Genomic DNA, 25806 nt, shown 5'->3' on the forward strand with positions numbered 1-25806 from the left:
AGATCTTCCACCAATCCTGATGCCACAATTCTCCTCATAGAGCCCAGCCTCCCGATAATCTGCTCTGCATACATGTTGAAAAGGTATGGAGACAGGATGCATTCCTGTACTAGGTTATTAAAATAATGCCAGAGATATGTGATAGAAAGGACATTACATGGGCTTTAGAAAATCATAGGTTGTAACTATTATAGCCTAGTAAAATACCTGTATATGTGTGTTCATGTTTGGATACACAAATGTCAAAGAAGACACTGAGCCTTCTCTCAGAAGGAGAATTTTGTGGAAATATTTTCCATTTTATAATTTCCATAAATGGTATTTTAGCAAGACTTCTGTGGAAAACAGTATGGTGACTGACCAAGAAATTAAATATTATCATCACATAACCAGTAAGTTAATTCCTAGTTTTATATCCTCAAGAATTGAAATAGATATTAAAATGCTTGCACACAAATTTCCATAGCTGCTCTAGTCTCAAATAGTCAAAAGGTAAAAACAGTGCAAATGTCCTTCACTGGATGAATAGATAAACAAAATACCAATTGCTATTCTAATATACATGAGAGAGCTGGACAATAAGTAAAAAAGACCAAAGAATAGACACCTTTAAATAGTGTTGGTAAAGAATATTCAATACACCCTGGACTTCTAGAGAACAGACCTTGAAAGAAGTGCAACCAGAATATTCCGTAGAGGCGAAGACAGCAAGACTTCGTCACGTAGGCTTTGGGCATGTTATCAGGAGGGGTCAGTCCCTGGAGAAAGGCGTCATGCTGGGGAAAGTCAGCACAATAAAGAACAAGACCCTTAACAAGGTGGATGGAGACATTACAACAGAGGGTTTGAGCACAAGCAGGAGTGGTGAGAACGTCTCAGCAGGCATGTTCTGTTGTACGTGGGACTTGTATGACTTGAACCAATATTTAGCCTTAAGGAGAACTGAACTATCAATGCATGGGACAGCAGGGATGAGCCTTGAAAATATGCCACATTGAAGCCAGAATCAAAAGGTCATATATTGTCGCTGTCTGTTCACTAGCAACGAACAGCGACACCTTGATGGGGGTAAGGACGACGGAGACACACCCACCCTAGGAGCCCTTCAGAGAGTCGATCCAACTCAATTTTATTGGGGGCTGCAGTGCACTTATATACAAATAAACAGGAAGAAAGGATTGGGTGGGCTTGCAGACGTGGGACATGCGGATTGGATAGAAGAACCTCAGCCTCGTGCAGACTACTCCCAGCTCAACAGACGTGGCAGCCATCTTGCCAGGTGGTGAGCTTTCTCAAGCCAGTGTGGCGAAACACAGGGGAGCTTTCTCTACCCTCTATTATAGGCCGTTAGGAGGCTTGCATTTATCCGGAGCTAGGCAATCTGTCCTGGCCAGAGGCCCTCCCTTCCTCCCCAACATTCTCCAACAATATATAACTTTATTTAGATACACTATACACAACAATAACATCTAAACTGATGGATACATACAAAGTATCTGAGTTTTTTAAAGGATAACAGGGAGAGGGCAACAGGATGTGGCTGCTTAATGTGCAGCATCCTTATGGGATGGAGAAAATCATGAGAAGTTTAAGTGGTATTACTACCTGTTGAATTGTAGATTTCCAAACAGTTATTTCTTGGGGGGGAATAAAGACAACAAAACATCCACTGTGTCAACATTTCTTACATTTCTAATTCAGTGATAATAACTACATTCCTTGTGCTGTGGGCCCATCACAACTTTTCGCTTTCTAAATTTTCCCATGACCTTTTAAAAAATTTATTATTATTATTACTATTATTATTATTATTATTATTATGTGTGTACCGTCAAATCAGATCTGACTGGTACAGGAGGAGATTGTTCTTCCTTCCAGCAGAGCATCTGGTGGATTTGAACCGTGCAACTCTGGGATTGCAGTACACCTTCTTGCCACTAGGCCACCAGACCTCATCTCCATGACTTTTTAACATAAATGAGTTCCCCGTAAGCAGTAAACCCTTCTTTCCCGCCTTTGATCTTTATATAGTTACCAGCTCTGGATGTTTCATTTAAGTGAGATCATACAATATCTCCCTGTACTGATTGACTGGCTTTATGCAACATCATGTTCTCAAGTTTCATCCACATAATAGCCTGTTTTAGGACTTCAGTAATGTCCCACTGTTTGAACATACTATATTGTGTTTCTCCCTTCCTCTAATGGCAACATTTAGATTGCTTCTATTATCATGACTAGTGCTGCCCATGATTCTGCATGCAGTTCAAATCCATCAGCTGCTCCACAGAAGAAAGACTGTGGAAAGCCAAATGTTAAACTAAAATGTTAAACCAAACGCTTAAATAGGACTCGAAGGAGGCACAAATACAAGCTGGAATTCTTCCTGAGACAGATCACAGGAATCAGGCACCAAGGCAGACCTGTTTGTTGTTGTTATGTGCGGTGGAGTCGTTTGCAACTCATAGCGACCCTATGTACAACAGCCCTAAACCCTGCTCTATCCTGCGCCAATCGCATTGTCTCTGACACACCCATCCCGATTACCCCAGTCACCGAATCAATCCACCTCATAGAGGGTCTTCCCCTCCTGCGCCGTCCCTCCACCCTCCCAAGCATGATGTCCCTCTCCAAGGACCTGTCCTTCCTTACAACATGTCCAAAGTATGTCAGACGAAGCCCAAGAATCCTTGCCTCCAAGGAGACCTAGTGTCCCCTTAATAATTCTCAGATCTTGTTTGCAAAACCATCATTCCTGAGATAAGCATAAAGTTTTCTACAGAGAGAAGCATAGCTTCATTTGCAAAGAATTTTGTCTTAAAAAAAAAAAAAGAATTCTCTTTGTCGTTTACTTCCTGGCTATTCTCAATAAAGGTTACAGAGACACTCGGGGTTGCTGCAGTCTGCAAGCTGTTCCCCCTGCCTTACGCTCTTTTTTTCCTTTCTTGGTGTCCCCGCCTCGCTATTTCTTTGTTCCCAGTAGACAATAAAAGATGAGCAGCCTCCTCTGAAAAACCGCTAGAGGGTCAACCATGAGTTGGTTCCTACTGGATGGTACAAAAGAGCTAATATATAAAGAAAACTTAGAAATTTAAGAGAGAAAATGAAAGCCCAAGAGCAATGGAACTAAGAGAATTTACAAAGTATTATATAATAATGGTGGTTGAAAATACGAAGATATTACATGTATGTTATAAAGAAAATGCAAATGAAAACTGTTATACCATTTCTTATTGTTACTTGATTGCAATCAGGTCAGAAGCAACTCAGCTTCAGCGGGTTTCCAGAGGCTGTAAATTGCAGGAGAATTTGCGCACTGTTCTGCAAAGCCGCTGAATGGATTTGAACTGCCATAGAGATGGCACCTTTAGGTTAGTAGGAAACCCTATGGAACTGTTCAACTCTCAGAGGCGGATCTAATTTGGCAGCAAAGCCTTTTGCTCTTTAGCTGGCAGGACTGCGGATCTCTGAGAAGTGTAGTCCTGCTCCTAGGGGAAAGAAAGACGGCAGGCACTTCCTCTGAGGAAGCGTTTCCTAGGAATTCTGGGAAATGTAGTTCCGCAGCGCTGTCTGGACCAGTGGCCACTTCCGCTCCGGGCTTGTGAGGCTACTGCCATATTATCCCGCGTGCTGGTCATTTAAATCCCGTGTCTTGCAGCCTTCCAAACAACATGAACCTTCGCTGGCGGCTCACCATGACTAGGACTTCAATTTAGGGGAAAAAGGATCGTGGCTCAGGCGGAGGTGTGAAAGGTGAGGGCGGCGGTTTGGGGCTCCCCGGCTTCGACTCTTGGGTTTTGGGCGGCTGGAGACCCTCCAGGGTGGTGCTTCCTCGGCCTTGATGGTCCTGTGTCTCGGCTCCCGAGCTGCCTCCCTCCACCCTCCACCCGCGCTGTTACTTCCCCGTGGTGTAGCTTTGGCAGAGTTACTTAATCTCTCTGTAAAACGGAGATAACGCGTACATCCTTAATGGAAAGGCCGTAGAATGGGAAGAACAGAATAAAGAAGTCCTTTGTGCAGACGGTTAAGCAAAAGGCTGAAGGTTTGAGGCCATTCAGAAGTGCCTCAAGGGACAGATCCTGAGATCTTCTTCTGAAAAAGAAGTCATTAAGAATTCCTTGAGCGCATTTTTGCGCCGACTCACACGGGATCCCAGCAGTGATGCCAGTTGGTGATTGTGAGAGTAGAAATAAGTCCATTTCCATCATCTTGATTCCAATGCGTGGCGACCCTATCTATTTGTATGTTACCCAAAAAAAACCCCCCACGGCTGTCGAACTGGTTTGCCTTTTTTTGAAAAACAACCACCCTTCATCGCTTACAAGTTGCCACCAACTCTGCTGCCCCTCAGGTTTTCGGGAGGGTGCCCATCTGCAGAGCTGCTGCTGATGGATTTGAACCTCCTGCCTTTGGTGTGGCAGCATAACACCGTACCCACAAGGCCACCAAGCAGAGCTCCATAGTCACTCTATAACGACAGATTAGAACTACCCCGTGGGGTTTCTGAGTCAGTAAATATTTACCAGAACAGCAAACTACCCCTTCTTTCTGTCATGGAGCTCTTGGTAATTTAAAATTGTTGATCCAACACTTAACCCACAGCTCCACCAGGGCTCCTTCCATAGGGTTTTCTTGTCTGTAATCTTTAGGAAAGGCCAGGCCTTTCTTCCACGGCACCACTGCATGGGTTCAAACCACCAATGTTTGGGTTAATAGCCAGGTACAAGCCACTTTGAACACACAACGACCTTAGTGTTAAAAATGAATGAAACACTTCCCAGTCTAGAGTGAATCCCCTTGTTCCTACTGTGTAGCTTCTCAAGAATCACTCAATTTCCTGAAAGCTGTGAGTGCGAGATGGAGGAAGAATTCCTACTGCAGTGCTGGCTGTTCTCCCTGATCCCTGCAGGATCATCGGATCTTATCTGTTCTGACATCCTTTTTAGGAAGAAATGGGTTGCTTCCAGCTAGTACGGGGTGAGAATGAAGTGGTTCCTGGGGACAGTGGCAATCATTGGAGGCTACAGCCTCCTTTCCTTCCCCAGTCCCAGCCTTTCAAAAAAGAACTGCATGGAGTTAGAGGTTTTTCTGGTTACTGGCAATAGAGGCTAACTGGTGTTCTTCCTTGGCCGAGAAATTCCAGGTGTCTTTTGTATCCTTGCGTGGGTAATGAGCGATAATAATTGGTTGGCCTTTACCTGCTAAATTAAAGTCTAGGAGTTTTCTACAAATTAATGTATTTATGCCACGAAGTATGGCTCTGTTATGTGGCATTACTTTTCTTTTCCTGTTTTGAAGGTGAGATTGAGCCATGAGTATAAATTATTTAACTGTAGTCATTGAGCCGCTGGGAGGAGGTGGAGCTGGGCATGGAGCCTCAGCAGCCTGAGCACAGAGCTCCTGGTGTCTGTGGTCTGTTCTCCCAGAGCCACAGGACCCTGCCTGCAATTAGGTTACTTTGGGGGAATTTTAAAAGGACTTTAAGGTTTCTGACTTGTTGATTTTTTACCATTCCAAGTCATTTCATTTGATTGTTTTTTTATTTTTATGGGGCCATGTCATTGTGGAGAATTCAGAAAATATAGAAAACAGCAACAAAGAAGTTTTTGATTACCCATTACTTCAGGATATGTTTCTGGGTAGTGGGTCTTCAGGTGTATTTTTATGCACGGCAAAATGAATACCATACAGTGAATGGTTTTCTCTCTCACCATTTTTAATTGTGGAAATTTCCAGTAACTGTCAAGAAAGACTTACTACTGTTTTTTTTTTTTTTTTAGACTTACTACTGTTAAGGCAACAATTTGCTAGTGCAGAAAACTAGGCTGGATTAAATTAGTGAATTCTTCTGGAGATTGCACATGACCTTCACTTGACAGGCAAATGACATTGGGAATTCACACACCTACCATGGTTTTTTTTTTAAATTGAAAGCGTGTTTTTTGCATCCACTTTGCTTTTCTAAAGTACAAAGAAATCAGAAACCTTCACTTTACAAGTGTTTCCGACCCCCAACAATCCACTTGGTCAGGGTTCTGTACTTTGTTTTTGATGGATGACAAACTTGAGGCCAAGAGATGATTTGTTCAAGATGACACAGCTTGTTAGAAGCCATGCCAATGTCTTGATATCACATATAAATTGGCCCCAGAGTGGACTCCTAGTTGGCATACTTGCTGTTGATTTTGTTGTTAGGTGCCATAGAGTCAGATCTGACTTCTAGAAGTGCCAAAACAAAGCCCACCCAATCCTTCACCACCTTCACATCCCTCCTGTGTCGATGCCACTTTTGCAGTCATTGTGTCTGTCCATCTTGTTAGAAGTCGTCTTCTCTATTCCACTGTCCCTCTATCTTTCCAAGCGTCATGTCCTTCCTTGTCTACAAACTTCGATACCATGTCAAGAGTATGTGAGATAAAAAAAAAAAAGAGTATGTGAGATGAAAGCTGGCCGTCCATGCTGCTCTTTGTGTATAGATGCTGGCTATAGTAACTCAATTTCTTTAAAAAAATTTTTTTTAAATTTTATTTTATACTTGTTTACATGCAAAGTTCATATACATTGTTTTTCACACCAGATCTTTCCACTTTCCTTTACCCATCCCTTCCCTTCACCCATCAAATTGTGTGATTCTATGATTAAGCCTTCCTGTCCCCCTTGAAATCCTTGTTCACAATCTACAATAATGGTCTTACACAGTATTTGTCCTTTTAAGACTGAGCTAGTTCACTTCGCATAATGCTCACCAGTTGCTCTCATGTCAGGTGGTAATTTATAAAACCATTGCTCCTGTGTATGGTATTCCACTATTTGAATGTACCATAATTTCTCAGTCCATTCCATTGTGGTTGGGCATTTAGACTGTTTCCGTAGTCTTGCTATGGTGAATAACACTGCTATGAACATTGGTGTACAAGTCTCTATTTGTGCCTCCATTCTCATTTTCTCAGGGTATATTTCAAGCAGTGGAATAGTTGAGTCATATGGAATTTCTATGTTCATCTTTTTGAGTAAATGCCAAACTGCCTTCCAGAGTGATTGTACCATTTTACACTCCCACCAACAATATCCTTTCCAGCATTTATTACTTCCTGTCCTGCTAAACCTTGCTACTGGAGTAAGATGGTATCTCATTGTGGTTTCAGTTTGCATAGTGGCTCAATCTCTTTTGGTCAGAATTGGAGTTGAGGTCACAAAGCTGTACCGATGAGGGACGCTCTGTGTGGCTATGCAGACTAGTCACTGAGACTGGCTGAAAGAGGTCAGGGGTGTATGGTGGCCATGCTATGCTCTGCACCTCGGACTATGCAGCTGGGGCCTCCTGATGAAGGGGCCCTTTGGTGAAGACCGCAGAAGTGTGCATGTGGGCAAGTAACATGAATTTTTTCTTCTTCCCAGGACTCCACATATCTCAGAGCCCCAGACATCACTAAAAGCAGGACAGAAAAATGAGCGTGTTCCAGGTGAGTTGGATTTGCCCTCCTCCAGCCTGGGTTGTGCTGAGAGGACCCAGGACAGGCAGCAGGCATTTCAGCAAATGCTGTGTGCCAGCCTTGCTTTGGTTCTAGTTTCTGTTTGATTTTATCTTTTTAAAATTTTCCTTCTAAAAATTACTAAAAGAATGAATAGCAATGAGCAGTTCTCCCACTTTATTACTTCCCTCCTTAGAGATTAGTTTATATTTTCTCAATTAATTTCCTCATATGCATTCAAAGCTATTTGTACCATGTTGTTGTTGTTGTTTGCCATTAAGTCGAGCACAACTCATAGCTGCTCTATGAACAAAAGGCCTTGAAGCCTTTCTATAACTATCATCATTTATCAAAGTTCATGGAGTTTCCAGAGGCATGTTGTTTAGTCATACTGTATGGATAATTTGAAGTTGCACTTTTCACTTACTAGTATATAATGTTCATTTTAGGGAGTTCTGGTAGCCTAGTGGCAAGAAGCTACACTGCAGTCCATAGGCACGGTTCAAATCCACCAGATGCTCCGCTGGAGAAGGAGGGGCAATCTCCTCTTGTGCCAGTCGGATCTGACTTGATGGTACACAACAAGAAAAAAAATAGTATATAATGTTCATTTTGATGATTATGCCATATTCCCATTGATGGACCTTTTAACTACTTCCCACTCATAGGCACATGGATGGTTTCAGAGTTTTATTTTAAGCAGTGCTGCAATGGTAATTTCCTGGATAAAATCTTTTTGCCACAGAAGCAAATTCTGAGAAGAAGCCAGAACACGTGGCTTTGTATACATGTATCCATGTATCAGGAGCTTAATATTGGGAAGCTACATTTGACTTAGGGGACACTGGCTGTGTGGTTGATGGAATATTCAGATCCTGCACAGTGTCTCCCGCGATACCCAGCAGCTACTTCAAACCAGTATTGTCGGATGTTATGTCTGAAGAAGAGCTGTAGTGATCTTCCTCGTGAGTGAGCCTTACTGTGGGTGTTTCATTTACTGACAGATTTCCCCCACCCCAGGTATTGATTAGTTTCCTCAGAGTAATACATAAGCTGAGCTTAAGGTGTCCCAGAATAATACTAGACTTGCCAGGTGAAGACGTCACTGCGGTTCCTTCTCAGAGCAGCTCAGTGTGGAGAGGTCCTTGGTCTTGTCTTCATTTTCATCCTGGGAAACATGAGAAACTTGGGGTGAGGAGTGCGGGGCATGCAGTTCAGTGACAGAGAGAGTCAAGGAAAGAGAACGTGTTCTCTACTAAGGATCTGTGTCCTAGACTGTGGCTGCCAGAGATGGCTGTAGTTTTAAAAAATGGAAAACAGTAGGTGTTTGGGGAGGATGTGGAGAAATTAGAACCATCATCCATTGCTGCTGGGATTGTAAAATGGTACAGCCATTGTGAAAACAGATTTGGCAATTCCGTAAGAAGTATAGAGTACATTTAAAGAGAGGAAGGTCCTCCACAATATGGCTTGCCACAGGATGGGTGGGGCAGGGTTCAGATCTGTTCATAGGGTCTGAATGAGTCTTACTGGATGGCACCTAACAACAACAATCAGGTTTCTTATCAAGAAACATACTAGAGTCTTATCAGGAGGCTGTAAATTTTAATAAGAAGAGACTGCCTCATCTTTCTCCCATCCAGTGCTGGTAGATTCAAACCACTGTCCTTTCGGCTAATAGCACCAACATTTAATGTACTACCCCATTAGGGCTCCGTATGACCCAGCAATTCTACTCCTAGGTATGTACTCCAAAGAACTAAAAGCAGGAACACAAATGTACTTGAATGCCTATGTATGTTGTACCACTATTCATAATAGCCAAAAAGTGGAAACAGCCTGTGTACCCAGCAACAGATGAATAGATAAACAAAATGTAGTATGTTTGTACAAAGAGTTATTATAGAGCCATTGTAGGTACATAGCACTTGATACATGATTACTGAATAAACTTTGAACACATACTGAGTGTAGTAAGTCAATCACAAAAGGACGTATAATAAACATATGATCCCATATATGAGAAATGCCTAGCATAGACAAATGTATAGAGGCCAAAGTGTGTTACTGAGTGCAGGGTACACGCAGGAGGGATAGAGAGAACAAAGAGAGCTTATTCGTTATTCAGAGCACACTGAGCTTCTGGTAAAAGTAATGAAAAATTCTTCTCTTTGCTATAATTCAGTTAAAGTTTAAAACAGTTATGTTTTTGTTAAGGTTGTGGGAAAAGATCATCTTTGAAGATAACATGGTTATGTGATGCTGCCATTACAGAAATACCACAAGTGGATGACTTTAACAGACAGAAATTTATTCTCACAGTTGAATAAAGAACTAGAAGTCCAAAATCAGAGTGTTGGCTTTAGATTAAGGCTTTTGTCTTCTGGTTCTAGAAGTTTCCCAGCACTAGAACTCGGCTCTGAAGGATGTGCTCCACTTCCGACTCTTCTTGGTGGTGCTGAGGTTTCACTTCCTGCCAGCTTTTTCTCTCCTTTTATCTCTTGTGAGATAAAAAGTGTTAAAGGCCACACTCAGGGAACCTCACTGTCATGATATAATACCAAAACTATGTATTGATTGTCCGTGGTTTAATAAACCATTAATTGTAAAAGGATTAAGGGTGAAATACAGTACCCCTTAATCATCACAGCCCTGCTCTATTGTAAGGGAAATCTCCTTTCAGTGTAACATGTAACACCTTTAGCCTTATAAGAGCGAGAAATGGGGAGAAAATGTGTTAAAAGAGGGACTTCACATCACCAAGAAAGAATTGCCAGGAGCAGACAACAGCCTTTGGAATTTGAGTTCTTGCACTGGGAGGGTTAATGACCCCAGGGACGACCAGGACACTTGGAGATCTCAAAATACACTTGGCCTACAGATGCCGAAAGAGACAAAGACCTTATTCCAGAGCTGATAGCTCCCCTAGAAACAGCACCCTGAATTTGGACCACTAGCCTCCTAAACTAGAAGAGAGTTTATGTCTGTTTGCTTGTGGGATATCATTTCTTGCAGCATACGAGAACTGAGATGTTTGCCTTACAAGGGATGATGAGATGATGGAGTTGAAGAAGTTGCATCTCACTCTCAGCTGCTTGGTTTATCCCCTGATTATGTGGGATTGTTTCAAAATTTTCACATGATGTCATTACATGCATGTATTTTTGGGAGATACAGTTCAATTCATGACAGGTGTCCAGAGTTTTCCATAGGATTTCATGGCAGCATGATTCATGGTATCTAGGCCAGTCTCCCTCCCATCGTGGGAACTGGGGTGATATCACGTGACTCAAAGCCTCTTGGCACATAGACTTTCCTGGCTATGCTGAGAGATGACCATTACCTGTCCTGAGCTTAAACAATTAGATGTGGTACCAAGAGCCCAGGATGAATACTCTTATTACTGGGAAATGCCAAAGGTTATAGGCAACATTAGGAACCAGGGACAAAGCTAGCCCAATGCTTTGTATTGTAACTGGAATAATATGCAACCATGGAATTCAGTGAAACGATGATGAAAAAATAATAGTGATATTTTGTGTTTGTTCATAGAGTCCCTAGGGGGTACAAATGCCTCAACACTGGGCTACTCTCTGAAAGGTTAACGGTTTGAAGCCACACAGAGGTGCTGAGAGAGATGGGCGCCAGGTTCAGCTTCTGAAAAGCCACAGCTTTCAAACCTGTTGGAGCAGTTCCACCCTGCACACATGGGGCTGCTGTGAGTCAGAACTGACTCCATGACAACCGGCAGCAGCAGCAATGCTTGTTAAGTCCTTGGTCTTAATTACTTAGCAACACACTATTCCCAGTGCGATATATATTGCCTTGCTTACTCCCCAAGAGACTCCTATAATTGAGGGCCTTGGTGAGTGGAGGATAGAAAGTGTGTGGAGTGACATGTCCAGCATGATGTGACGAGTAAGTCCAAGGCTGTGCACTTGAGCATGGTGACTCCAACCCAGCAGCCTCCTGAGTGCTGCAATTAATAGATGCAGTAATGTGAGTTGAGAGGACAGAAGGCAAAATGCATGTCTCTTTAAGAAACCAAACCAGCTCTGGCTCTTGTGACCTTGTGGATTACAGAGAAAAACTGCCACATAGCATTTCCCCCCATTTTTTTCTTATCATAAGCATATAGGTACTTTGGCCATTCCTACAAACTTGCTGTATATAAGGTCAGTGACACTGATTGCATTTTTAGCGCGCTGTTACTCATTGCTGAGGTTTTTCCATCGCCCTTACAGATGTCAGTGCACCCCAAGCATAATTCATCTAGTTGTGAGGGAAATGTCAAACAATGTGTTTTGACGTTTGTACTTGTAAGTGGTGAAATGGAGAAATAAAATGACTCTTTAAGTCATTTTGTTGCAGGGAGAATCAGCCCAGTATGTATCTTCTCAGGCAAACAGTTTGTCTCCATACACCATCTGCTGAAGCCTCAGAAACCGCGTGTGAATGCCTGGTCACAGTGAGGTTCCCAGCGGCGCCTGCTCCATCAGGCCTGTCAAGCCCAGGGCAGCTCTGAGTGCTGGAGCTCAGCTAATCACCACAGGGTTTTCTTGGCCGTGATCCCTATTAAAGCAGATCACCAGGCCTTTCTTCTGCTGTGTTACAGGGCAGGCTGAACCGTTTCCTCTAGGTTAGTTTGTTATTGTTGTGTGCCATCAAGTTGAAACCAACTCATAGCTGACCCTCCAGCAAGTTTTTAGAGGCTTTGAATTGCCTTATATGAGATTACCCATCTTCCTCCCTTGGAGCATCTTGTGGATTTGAACCACATACCTTAGGGCTTGCAGCTCAGTTTCTTATCACTAGACTACAAGAACTCTCTAAGTTAGTAGGTGTGAGCAAACCATTGATGCTGCTCAGAGACTTACCTATTCATCCAAGTCAGGCTACTGAAAGGTTGTTAGGCAGATAGTGAAGAAAACTGTCTAGAGTTAGTGTGTGTAAGAGAGGACGAAAGTGGATACTATCAATTTATGTTGAAACTAACTTTTTTTTGGAGTATTGGTGATATCAAAGAGTAACCCTTTTGCAACTCAGCATGCAGCATTTAAAATTCTAGGGCTTTATTCTAAAGATACTAAGTAATAATAATATGTTATTGTTATGTGCCTTTGAGTTGGAACCAACTTTGAGCTATGCACCCCCACCCCAGTGGGTTTTCAGAGACTGTAAATTATATGGGAGAATATTGTCCATCTTTCTGCCTTGTAACAGCTGGTGGATTTGAACTGCCTACCTTTGAGTTGTTAGCACAACTCCTTACCCACTAGGCCGCCATAGCTCCCTAAGAAAATGAATAATATTACTGTTGCTGTGTGCAAGAATATTGTTGTTGTTGTATGCTGTCTAGTCAGAACTGACTCATAGCTGACTCTCCAGCAGGTTTTCAGAGACAGTACATCCTAGGGGAGGAGACTGTTCACCCTGGAGCTCTGAGGGTATAACGTGTGCATGTTGCTCTGCTAACCAAAAGGTCAATGATTCAAATCCACCAGCTTCTCTGCCCTAGAAAGATGGGCAGTCCCCTTCCATAAAGATTTATAGCCTCTGAAACCCAGTGCAGAATTGCTATGAGTGGGAATCAACAATGGGTTGGATTTGCTGTGCTGTGCTGTGGGTGAAGCTAAGGAAAATCAGTGCATGACATTGGCAGAACAGCAGGAGGGCTGGGAAATCTGCGGGTTCACTCATGTTCCTCGAAGTCTGGAACCACTTCTTCCCTTCTCTGCCTCCACCACTCGGCCTTGTTTCTGCTGCCCCACTGTAAGTGGACATAGGATTAAGACTGGGTGTCCTTGTGTTTGACATTGCAGGAGGCAGTAACATTCAAGGATGTGGCTGTGGTCTTCACTGAGGAGGAACTGGGGCTGCTGGACTCCGCCCAGAGGATGCTGTACCAGGATGTGATGCTGGAGAATTTCAGGAACCTGGTCTATGTGGGTGAGGACAGCCCCTCTGCTCTTCTTAGGTGGTCAAGGATGTGCGAATTTTTTTTTTAAGAAAATGTGTACTTTATTTGGTATTAACAAGTTTGAACATACTCTTTTTTTTTTTTTTCTATTTCCTTTCATTCATTGTTAATACATTTTCTTCCCTGTCCCCTATCCCTCCTAATTCACTTTTTTCTTTGGGAAAAAAGTTCTTTCATTGTTATACAGTGGTTTTTCTCCCCTCCCCTCCCCTCCCCTTTACTATACATCTCTTATTCTGGGCTCTTGTCATGCCAATAATACTTACTCATATGTTCCTTTTATACAGTTCTGTCTCCCTCATCAGTTTCAATGCAGTGTACATTATTTATCCCCTCTTTTCATAGTTTACCCTCAACCCCCATATTAGTCCTGTTCTATAACAGTGGCATTATAGAGTATTTGTCTTTTTGTGAATGAGATACTTCACTCAGCATAATGTCCTCCAGGGTCACCCATTTTGTATAATATTTCATGAGTTCTTTGTTTTTCATTGCTGCATAGTATTCCATTGTGTGACTATACCACAGCTTCTCTTTTTGTTTGTTGATGGGCACTTGGGCTATTTCCAGCTCTTTGCTATTGTGAATAAAGCAGCAAAAAACAAGAGTGTGCATATATCTGCTTGGGTGACAGTTCTGGTTTCTTTAAGGTGTATTTCCAGTAGTGGAATTACTGGGTCAAATGGTATTTCTATTTGCAACTTTTTGAGAAAGCGCCATACAGCCTTCCATAGTGGTTGCACCATTTTACACTCCTGGGTGTGGGAAATTTGAAATGACAGTCACCTGGGTTTGGGACCTGACAATTTATAATGAAAGGAAATAGGGTAGAAAACATCAGAGTTGATGAGAATGGAAGGAACACACTGTGGCACAAGCTCTGGCTGCTGGTAGAGTGAGGACCAGCCTGGGGAAATTTAATGCAAGTAGACTTTGCTTAGAGGTAGATGAAGCTGAGGGAACCCTGGTGGCCTGGTGGGATAACTGCTGCTACCCAAAAGGCCAATATTGTGATTCACTAGATGCTCCTGGAAGAAAGGCATGGCTGTCTGTTCCTGTTAAAATTTACAGCCTCAGAGATTGGATGGAGGGTGGCCCTTCAGTCACCATAGACCTGATGGTATGGGTTTGGTTTTGGTTCGAGGTCATCTATGTTTTAGTGCACATATTTTCTGCCCAAGCATGTCTGGGTCTCCAAAGAAAAGATGCTTCCTCAGGAGGGGAATGTTAGAAAGAAATGCTTGAAAATAACACTGCTTTTGGTTACTTGATGAGTCGTGGCAGGACCCAAGTTTTCAGAAAATTGTGCCTTTCATGGGTTCATTTAAAATACATGATTTGCTTTATCATAGGGTATCAGCCTTTAAAAAGGAAGTATTCTTAGAAAGGAAAAAAGGACTTTAGATGCTGATGGCAGTACCCCTCAAAAAAGAGGAAATTGAGGTCCGAGTCAGCACAGGAGGGTTCCATCCTGGTGTTGGCCCATCTGTTTCCCTTCTTGCCGCTACATTTGCCCTGCTGTGGTCCTCACTGCTGGACCTCTTGCATGGGTTCACACAGCAGCATTTGTACTGACCCCTCTGCTTCCACTCCTGTTCTTACCCCCATCCCATCCCCAGAGTGCATCACCACCAAAGTGAGGCTTCAGAAATGTAACTTTTAGGCTGCTGTGTCTCCGCCGAAAAGCTGAAAAATGTCTTCTTAGTTTAAACTGAAAACCTCATAGAGTCGCATGTAATTTGACCTTTAGCTCTCCATGGTCCCCTGTTGTAGTGATTTCTGAGTGTCTGTTCCTCCACTTTCTTGTGTGGTGTTACTGCTACTGTCTTTGCTCTTTCTCAGATATGTCTCCTGTTGCTGCCACAACAGAATTACTCCACGCACAGGGGCTTGTTATTGTTATGTACCATCAAGTCCCCTGTGACTCATAGCCACCCTGTATACAGTAGCTTTGAAACCTGCCCTATCCTGAGCCAATTTCACTGTCTCAAACACACCTATCTCTATGCCGTATTACTGAGTCAATCCATCTCGTCCAGGGTCTTCCTCTTTTACACTGTCCCTATACCCTCCCAAGCATGATGTCCCTTCTGTAAGGACTAGGCTCTTCCTCCTGGCATCGTGCCCAAAGTATGTGAGATGGAGCTTCAAAATGCTTACCTTTGCATTGGTAGTACAGTTCTTTACCACTGAGCCACCAGAGCTCCCTGGGTTTGCTTATTCATTGCAGTGATCACACATAGAACTCAGATGATACGATGAGGTTTTTCACGGAAACACTAAGGATAATGTTCTTCTATCAGGGCAGCCTCTTCTCAGCTGTGCTCATAGGCACACATCTTCTCTGTGCTCTGGAAGTGTTTAAAGCTCCTTTAATTCTGCCAGTGTTGTGCTGCCTTCCATCTACCAGTTCCTGAGGCTCAGAAGTACTCAGCTTTGTCTCTGTGGTTCTCAGATCCAGCTTTGCTCTGTCTCACTCTGCTCTCTGGTTCTCCACCACCTCTGCTGCCATTTTTGCTGCTGAATCTCTAGCTGTGGCTACATCTCCCTTGCTTTGTCTCCTGGGAATTGGGTCCACAGGATGCATTGTGCTTTCTGTTTCTTCTTTCCTGATAATAGTAAGATGCCCATCTTCTGTCCTTGTACCTGCTCAGTTTAAGCCTGGAAGGATAGCAAAGCTGACCTTCCCCATGTTAGCATTCCATACATTTTCTTTGCATATTCCCACACAAAAGGTGCTGTTTACCTTAATTACATTACTAATAAGCATTACACTCCCCTTGGTGAGCCAGTGAGACCTGATGATTGCATCGTAGCCCCGGCCATGTGGTGAGAGTTACATCCACTACAGGTAAAAAAGCTATATGGAATAATTCACAGTAAGACACTTCTTCTGAGACAGGCCTGCTAGAGAAGGAGAAAACAAACAAATGTTGAGGTTTTAGATAACAATCATGTAAGCTATTTTGCCCTTGAATGATTTGACAGGTAGAGTCATTCAGCTTTTTCCAAATTCCACATCCACATCACTGCCCCAGGTTTCCCCTTTCTTGTACTAGACAAGGAAGCTCTGGTAGCCTGGAGGGTAGGAAGTTGTGCTGCCAACATCAGGGCAGGCAGTTCAAATACACCAGCTGCTCTGAGGGAGGAAAAATGGGTGATTCTCTTGTGCTATTCAGACCCTCTGAAAACCCAATAGAGGATCAGGCTGTGACTTGACTCAGTGACTTGTTGAGTTGTGCAATATGGGATGTTTAGAAGAGGAGAACACAGCTGAGTGTTGCCTATATTACTGGTTTATCTCTGACTCAAAAATATGAAGGCACATCTTTTTTTTGCTACATATATAGCAAGTGATGAAAGATAGGTTTCACCTAATTTTCCTTGTGTTTTTATAAAGACCTAGTATTTCATTTGGAACTGGTTAACATTAAAATATGAGAAGACTTATTTAGAATGCACATGCAGACAAATTCTCACAGTCTCTTGTTCCCTCTCTGTAATGTACTGTTTGAAAGTTATAACTCATTATGATTAATCATAAATGTAGACCCTCCTGAGAGCAACAGTGTCCGTCTAGATACAAAGGTGCACCTAATCCAGGCCATGGTCTTCTCAATTACTTGTTATGCTTCAGAGAGTTGGACAGTGACTGAGGATGACAGAAGAAGAATAGAAGCCTTTCAGTTGTGGTGCTAGAGAAGAGTCTTAAACATACCATGGACTGCCAGGAAAACAGATCTGTCTTGGAGAGGGCAAAATCAAGTTTCTCCTTGGAGGTAGGATTTTGAAGTTCCGTCTCATATACTTTGGGCACATAGCCAGGAGAGACCTATCGTTGGAGAAGGACATCATGCTCAGAAGGGTGGAGGGACAGCGCAGGAGAAGACCCCAAATGAGATGAATTGATACAGTAATTATGGCATTGGGGGGTGGTGTTTTGGAATTAGTGAGACTGACTCAGGACAGGGAAGGGTTCAGAGCTGTTGTACGTAGGGTCGCTATGCATCACAGGCAACTCAGTGGCACATAACATCAATAACATACTATGACAGGTTTGGAAGCAGGAGTGGCATCCACTTCCTAAACAATATGACTCCGGCAACTCTATGAACTTTGATAAATGTTGATAGTTGTAGAGGGGCTTCATGCCTTTTGTTTATAGGGTCGCTATGAGTCATGCTCGATTTGAAGGCAGTCAACAACAACAACAAAAGATACATAATCTATTTTTCTTTTCAAAAGATTCCTTCACTGGAATTTAGCTCTCCATATGGTACCTTCCTTTTTATGTTCCTAACTTTTAAAACATGTGTTGGAAACATTTGAACATGGAATACAATACAAAGAAATTTTTTTGGAATGGACAAAATGTCTCATCAGTAAATGGGGAAAATGTTTCTATTCTAAAAAAATGTTAAAAGGCATTTCATGTCCAGACACCTTTCCTACTTGTTGATATTCTGATAAGTTCTGTTCTGTTTCATGTTCTAATTGAAGGTCTTAGTTCTCTAGTGCCTCTAGTACTGAGGGACCACTAATATATGGCTTTAGCAAATGGAAATTTATTCTCTTACTGTTTGTTCTGTACTGTCAAGTTGGAGCTGACTCACAGCTTGCCCTCCAGCAAGTTTTTAGAGGCCATATAATTGCACAGAAGAAGATTGCCCATTATTCTCCCACAGAGCAGCTTGTGGATTTGAATCACTTACCTTTGTGTTGGTAGCAGTGTTCCTTACCACCAAACCAACAGAAGGCTAGAAATCCAAAGTCAAAGTGCTGCCTTTAGGAAAAGATTTCCTTTTGGAACCTTCCAGTTGTAGAAGCGTCCAGTGCAGGAATCCAGGCCAAAGGACATGATCCATCCCAGCTCTTTTTTCTTGGTGGTATTTCATTTCCCCCTTTTTTGCTCACACCACACCGCAGGGAACTCTCCATAAATCTCATCACAGGTATCATCAGATTAAAGGTGAGTTATCAAAACAACTATGAGATATCATCTTACCCCAGTAAGAATAGCAAAATTCAACAGAACAGCAAGCAGCAAATGCTTGCAAGATTGTGGAGAAACTAGAACCCTTATTCACTGTTGGTGGCAGTGTAAAATGGTCCACAACCACTATGGAAGGCAATATGACACTTTCTAAAAAAGTTGCAAATAGAAATACTGTTTGACCCGGCAATTCCTCTACTGGGAATCTACCCTAAAGAAACCAGAACTGCCATCCAAGCAGATATATGCACACCCATGTTTATTGCGGCTTTGGTCACAATAGCAAAGAGTTGGAAACAACCCAAGTGCCCATCAACAATCAAATGGATAGAGAAGCTGTGGTATATTCACACAATGGAATACTATGCTACATTGAAAGACAAAGAACTCATGAAATATGCAAAATGGGTGACCGTGGAGGACATTATCCTGAGTGGAATATCTCAGTCACAAAAGGACAAATACTGCATAGTGCCACTGTTGTAAAATGGGACTGATATTGGAGTTGGGGAAACCTAAGAAAAGAGGGGATAAATAATGTATACTGCATTGAAACAGATGAGGGAGAGAACTGTTTGAAAGGAATATAGCATTAGTATTATTTTCATGACAAGATTACAGAAAAAGAAATGCATATTACTGTGGACTGGGGGTATTGTATAACAATGAAAGAATTTTTTAATCTTCAAAGAGAAAAATGAATATGGAGGGGAGGGAAGGGCAGGGAGGCAAATGTGCAACAATGAATGAATGGAAACCCTAAGTCTCAGTAAACTTTGATTAAAATAAATATATATATGTATGTTGCATTAAAAATTCATTAATAGTAATAAAAACCTTTGTAAGCAACCCAATACAAAATAAAAAATTTTTTTAAATGATTTTAAAAAGGATGTATTATTACACCTGAATCCCCTGCACATCAGAACACATCTTGGGAAGTGATACATCATTACATAACTGCCTCTAATACAGCCTCTTTAGCATCATGTTGTTGGTGGTGATGTTATTTACCCTTCAGTCAGTTCTTTGTTACACCTTGCCACAGTCTCCTCACAGTAGTGCCACAATCTCCACCCTCTCTTCACCATCATTACCACGGTCTCACCCCCACCAGGCTCTTGCTCTCACCAGAGTTTTGCTCCAGTCTTCTTTAAGTCTTGCTGCTCAGTGTAGGAAGGATTCTTTCTCTTATTCTAATCCCACAGCTGTTGATGATTTGCAAGACTATGTGTCTGCAATTAAGGTAGCTGAAGGCCTGAGGGGGCAAATGTAATAGCTTGAAAAGCCAACTGTTATGTAACAACTGTGATCTAAGCAGCTGACCTTGGATAGAGCTGATCATTTTCAATGATATAATGTAATTATCCTCCATGATGTAATTCTGTTTTAGCATATAAGCTAATATAACATAATCAGTTAGTTGATAAAAGGAAGTTCTCTTTGGGCATGTTTTTACTTCAAGTTTAAATAGATATTTTGGCAGAAATTTCTTACATCATGAAGAAGAGAGATGCCATATGAGGATTATCTACGAACCAACCAACCAAGGAACTCCTTGGGCTACCAAAAAGAAAGAAATTCATTCACCGAGATTCTGAGTTAGATATATTAACTTCACCTGTGAGGAATTAAATTTCTGTTCCTTCAAAAGGTGGATGGACATGGTGACTTCAGCAATGGATTCTAGTGTGTCAGAGAAAATGAGGATGGCACAAGATACGACAGGATTTAGGCTCGCCATAAAATCATTCTGAGTCATACTTGACTCGATGACACACAACAATAAAAATTCCAAAATGGCCTCACGTTTACTGATAACATTTGCAAGGACTCCCCAAACCAAGCAAAGTCACGTCATAGGTACCAGGAACCAATATTTCATTTAGGGAAATGCAACCCAGTCATGACACCATAAATATAAACACAGGTATTTTATATTCCAGATACATTATTGCTGTTATTAGCTGTTATCAAGCTAGCCCCTGGTTCATGGTGACCCTATGTACAATGAGATTGTGCTGCTATGATTCTTAGGATGTCATAGGCTGATTTTTCAGGAGTAGATGGCCAGGACGCTTTTTCCTAATCTGCCTTAATTACTTGGATGGAACTCCTCCAGCACCATAGTAACACAGGAACCTGCACAGACAGATGAATGCGCCTGTGCTCAAGTGCATAAACTCATGTATGCCAGGTATTGATTGTTATTGTTACTGGCTTTCCTTACAATTCCTATTGAGATAGATATAGATAAATAATCATAATTTATAGGGAGTTCTGGTAGCTAAGTGGTAAGGAACTACACTGCTAACCCAAAAGCATGAAGTTTGAATCCACCAGCTGCTCTGAGGGAGAAAGCTGAGTAGTCACTTCCAATGGGATTTCAGCCTCTGAAAACCTGCAGGAGGGTCAGCTGTGGGTTAGTTCTGACTCCATAACAACAGTTAGTTCCATAATTTACTGTCCCATTTGCACACTGACTTTATAATTCAGTAAAAATAATGACAAGTTAACATTTTGAATAATTAGATTCTTTTTGTTTTTAAATTAAGTCTTCAATTCCTACCTGTATTCTCACGGAGATTTAGTATAACCTAACAGCTATCATTAATCTTTCATGATGTCAGCTAGACCATATTTTCAGTTTTGTAGCCTTGCAAACCAGAGAAATAATACAGGGGGGTGGAGGAAGCTATTTAAATAATCACTGGGTTTATTAAAGTATTATGCTGTGTCAGAAATTTGAAATCTTGACATTAAACAAAGCTCTCCTTTTCCACATTTCTGCTTTTTTTTTGTCATCACAGGAGGCAAGATACACAGTGAAATGGTAATTGCTCCAGAAGAACAACTCTATGAAGAGTTCTCCTGCTGGCAGATCTGGCAACAAATTGCAAGTGACTTGACCAGCTGTGAAGGCGCTATGATAAATAGCTCTCAGTTCTTTGAACATGGTGATTCCTCATGCCAGTTTGGGGCAGGGCTTTCTATTATTCACACAGGAGAAAGACCTTACCAGTTTTTGTATGAATATACAAAACCCTCCACTGATGTCTCCAACTTTGATCTTCATCAGCAGTCAAGCTCAGAAGAAAAGCCTCATATCTGTAGCATGTGTGGAAAAAGCTTCCGGTACATCTCAGTTCTTCATATTCATCAGAGAATTCACCTAGCGGAGAACGACTTCAGATATGACGAGTTTACTAAGCTCTTCAGCTCGAGTTCACATATGCAGGCTCATCAGCAAGTCCATGCTATAGCAAAACCACACAAATGTGAGGTCTGTGGGAAAGCCTTTCGCTCTCGATTTGCACTTAATTATCACTTCAAAATTCATGTAGGAGAGAAGACTTTTACCTGTGAAGAATGTGGGAGAGCCTTCATCCATGCATCGTATCTTCGAGAACATCAGAGAATCCACACTGAGGAGAAACCTTTCAAATGTGATGACTGTGGTGAGAACTTCCGTCGAAGGTCAACACTTAACATCCATTACTTGCTCCACACGGGGGAGAAACCTTACAAGTGTGCCGAGTGTGGGAAGGACTTCCGGCAGTCCGCGGGTCTTCGGACCCATCAGAAAATCCATAGTGGTGAAAAGCCATTCATATGTGAAGTATGTGGGAAAAACTTTGGGCGCAGAGCACACCTCCGATCACATCTGGGAGTCCACACGACTGAGAGACCATACAAATGTTTTCTGTGTGGAAAGAGCTTCATGATGAAATACAACTATGAATTTCACCTAATAATCCACACTGGGGCTAAACCCTATAAATGTGAAGTGTGTGGGAAGTGCTTTAGTCGTAGAGGAGACTATAATATTCATTGCAGAATCCACACAGGTGAGAGACCCTATAACTGTGAGGAGTGTGGGAAGGACTTCAGTCGGAGATCAGCACTTAAAGATCACTGCAGGGTGCACACGGGAGAGAAGCCTTACAATTGTGAAGAGTGTGGGAAGAGCTTCATTCGTCGATCAGGACTTAATGTTCATTGCAAAATCCATAAGAGAGAGAAACCTTATAATTGTGAGGTGTGTGGGAGGGCCTTCATTCAGGCTTCACGATTTCGGGAGCATCAGAGAATCCACACTGGGGAGAAGCCATTCAAATGTGACACCTGCGGAAAGAACTTCCATTTAAAATCAACACTTTACAATCACTGCAAAACCCACACAGTAGAGCAGCCCTACAAATGTGAGGAGTGTGGGAGGGGCTTCAACTTCCCCTCAAAACTTTATGTTCACAAGAGCGTCCATACAGGAGAGAAACCATATAATTGTGCACAGTGTGGGAAGCACTTCAGTCGGGGTTCATACCTTCGGAAACATCAGCGAGTCCACAGCGGAGAAAAGACACTCCAGTATGAAGAGTGGAAAGAGCTTTGGCCAGAATTCACACCTTCAATCCCATCAGAGGGTTCACCCTGGACACAAGTTGTACAGATATGAAAAAGGTGCATAGAACTCCAACTGTTGCTAGTCAGAGGGTCCACACCGAAGAGGAATTCTGTAAGTGTGTGGAGAGTGGTGAAGACATTAAGGGTGTCTTTATCATACTGTTTACTGGAGAGAAATACATGTGTGGCAGCCTTCAGAATTTCAGAGAATTCATACTGAAGACAAATGTGGGATGTGTGCTTACCATTTCCATTGGAGAGTCTACCCTCTAACTCATCGCAGGTGACACACCATGAAAGCCATTGCCGACGAGTCACTTCTGGCTTGCCATAACCACATGTGTTCCAGAATAGAATTGCTCAATAGGGTTTCCTTAACTTCAGGGAGCTGAGGTTAAGAGCTTGCCTTTAACCAAAAGTTGGGCACTTGGAATCTACCAGTTCAAGCATCAAAATGTGTGGTAGAGAAAAAAACCATTCTTATGTAGAGAGAACTCTGGTGGCATAGGCCATAAAGAGTTTGCTGTTAGCCCAAAGGTTAAAACAGAGAGGTGAACCTCTCTGAAAGATCAAATTCCTCAGCAGTTGCTTGGGAGAAAGGTGAGCAGTCATCTCCCACACAATTTATAGTCTCCAGCAGCCCCCTAGGGGACCAGCTATAAGTCAGTTCCCACATGAAGGAAATGAATTTGAGCTTGATGTGAAGAATGGGGAAAAATGTGTTCAGTATTTTTACCTTAAATTCCATCAGGATCCATGTTGAAGAAAGGATTACAGATAATGAGTGTAAGAAAAACATTAATTGAAATTTAAGTCCTAAGAAAACAGAGGAAGGAACCCTGTTAGTGTTGAGCGTGTGGTAAGTACTTCAGTCAGGCTTCCGGTCTTAACACTGTCATGTCTGCACCAGAGGAAAAAAACATATAAATTATTGTTTGGTAAGATTTTAAGTCATTCTTGAGAATTTCTGTCTCAGAATTTAGACAGGGGTAAAAAAAAAAAAAAAGAACAACCCTTAAAAATACGAGATGTAGTTTGCAGCCCTGATTATGGTGATAGAAGTAAGTCGTCACAGAGTCCATGGTGGTGAAAAATTTTGTAAAAGTGTTGAGAGTAGCAGGAATGTTGGGAAGCCTCAGAATAAAGAGATAAGATGGTGTTCCATGAAAATTCATATGTAATCCAAATTCTTGTAACATTTAGATATCATTTAGTGCTGCTGTAACAGAAATACCACAAGTGGATGGCTTAACACAAAAATATTCCTTCATAGTTTAGGAGGCTGGGTGTCCTAAATCAGGATACCAGCATCATCTCAATTCTGTGGGCCCTGGATCCCTCAGAAATCTCCAGTCATCTCAACTTGAGCCTGGCTTTTATCTGTTGGTGGCAGCCAAGTGCCTCCTCTCTCTTCATTTTCCCCCCTTCAAGATAAAAGGTGTCACTTCCATGACATAACCTGATACTTAAGTCAGGCCTGCATCGTGAGTAAGGGTGTTGCCAGCTGATTGGCAGATCAGTCATGAGGGAAGATTACCTCATCACATAACTACCAAACCATTAGGATTCAGGGCCCAGCTAAGTTGACAAGTATCTTATTTGGGGTGTGAGGGGACACAGTACAGTTTACAAGAGCAGAAGGACATTCAAGTCAGTGTTTCAGCCATTGCTTAGTGGATGAGAGACCACATTCAGCAGACAACTCTTCTAAGTGTTGCTGTTAGGGTTTCCATCAGAACCTTCACCATTACCAGGTATCACTCAGATATGCCTTAGAAAACAGGAGTTTGTTGATGGTCACATCACAACTGGTGCTCACTAGAATGTAACGTCTATGAGGGCAAGGCCTTTGACACTGTCTCTACAACTTTAACACTATTTTTGGAATGCTCAGTAATTGGTTAGATGAATGACAAGAAGATGAAGTATTTGAACACTGTATACAGAAGAAGAAATCAGAAACGGAAATAAGCTCAGGTAAATGAACACAAATGTAGAGAAACCCTTGTCCAGCATCTCATAATATTATTTGGCTCTCACCCTAATGTAATTGCCCCTCTCAGCCTCTGTTACCAAGTTACGTTTTTAATTATTGTGTCTTAATGTTCTTTACATTTTAGCCAGCATGAAGTCTGCCTTTGACTTCTCCAGTATCAGAGATGGGATAATCATTGTTTCAATATTTCTTGTAACAGGGCAGATGCTGCATATTAAACATTGACATAATTCATCAACATTGTTGAGACAGGGCTGGACTATAACACTTGAAAGTACAAGAAGTTGATTGATCGCCTAAATTCTCTCCATTAATCTTAGATTGTGGATTTCTGAGTCTGCATTTCCATGACGGCTTTAATATGATTGGAATCTACTTCCATTGTGTAATGAAAATTTCAGGTAAGGTCTGTGCTGCAGTTGACCGTTCCATCTGCTGTAGTCATTGCCAGCACAGTTCTGTTGATGGTAGTAAACTCAGTGTTGTGTGGGAGCGAACCTCAGCGTGTGCCCTACGCAGGTCTGGCCTGGAGTTTAGAGGGATTTCAAAATCAGATCTTCAAAAACAAAAGTACCATATCAGTGATGTCCCTGGTTTGTTTTGTTTCGGGTTTTTTTTTAGTGGAAATAAAGCGTTCACTCAAGGAATTTTAATTTCAGTGTATTCTTGAAATGGTATGAGGCCATGAGAATGCTGGTAAGTTGTGAGTTGTCACGTGATTACAGGCAGTGCCAAGTGTGCAGAGTAGAACGGCTCCATGGGGTCCAGCAGCAGAATGTAAAGCCTTACGCCTTTATGTGAGTTTGAACTTCTAACCTTTTGATTCATATTTCAGTGCTTAACTGTTCACACACCAGCTAAAGGGCTAATATTTAAAGAAAGCTTGGAAATTGTTGGTGGAAAACTAATCCCCAAAAGAAGAGTAAGTCAGCAAGTTGTAGACAGTAGACAAAAAATACTA

The 25806-nt window shown here is 42.1% G+C and overlaps 1 protein-coding gene across 1 annotated transcript; it reads left to right on the forward strand.

The window, feature by feature from the left end:
* Positions 1 to 7448: 7448 nt before the first annotated feature.
* Positions 7449 to 22901, forward strand: LOC102851107 (zinc finger protein 234-like). Its single transcript, XM_006901103.1, has 4 exons — positions 7449 to 7463; positions 13295 to 13421; positions 21256 to 22041; positions 22294 to 22901. The coding sequence occupies exons 1-4, from the start codon at positions 7449 to 7451 to the stop codon at positions 22899 to 22901; spliced, it is 1536 nt and encodes a 511-aa protein (XP_006901165.1).
* The last annotated feature ends 2905 nt before the right edge of the window (positions 22902 to 25806 follow it).

This window comes from Elephantulus edwardii, unplaced genomic scaffold (assembly GCF_000299155.1).
Source record: "Elephantulus edwardii isolate Elephantulus edwardi_28Jun2011 unplaced genomic scaffold, EleEdw1.0 scaffold00308, whole genome shotgun sequence".
Lineage (NCBI taxonomy): Eukaryota > Metazoa > Chordata > Mammalia > Macroscelidea > Macroscelididae > Elephantulus > Elephantulus edwardii.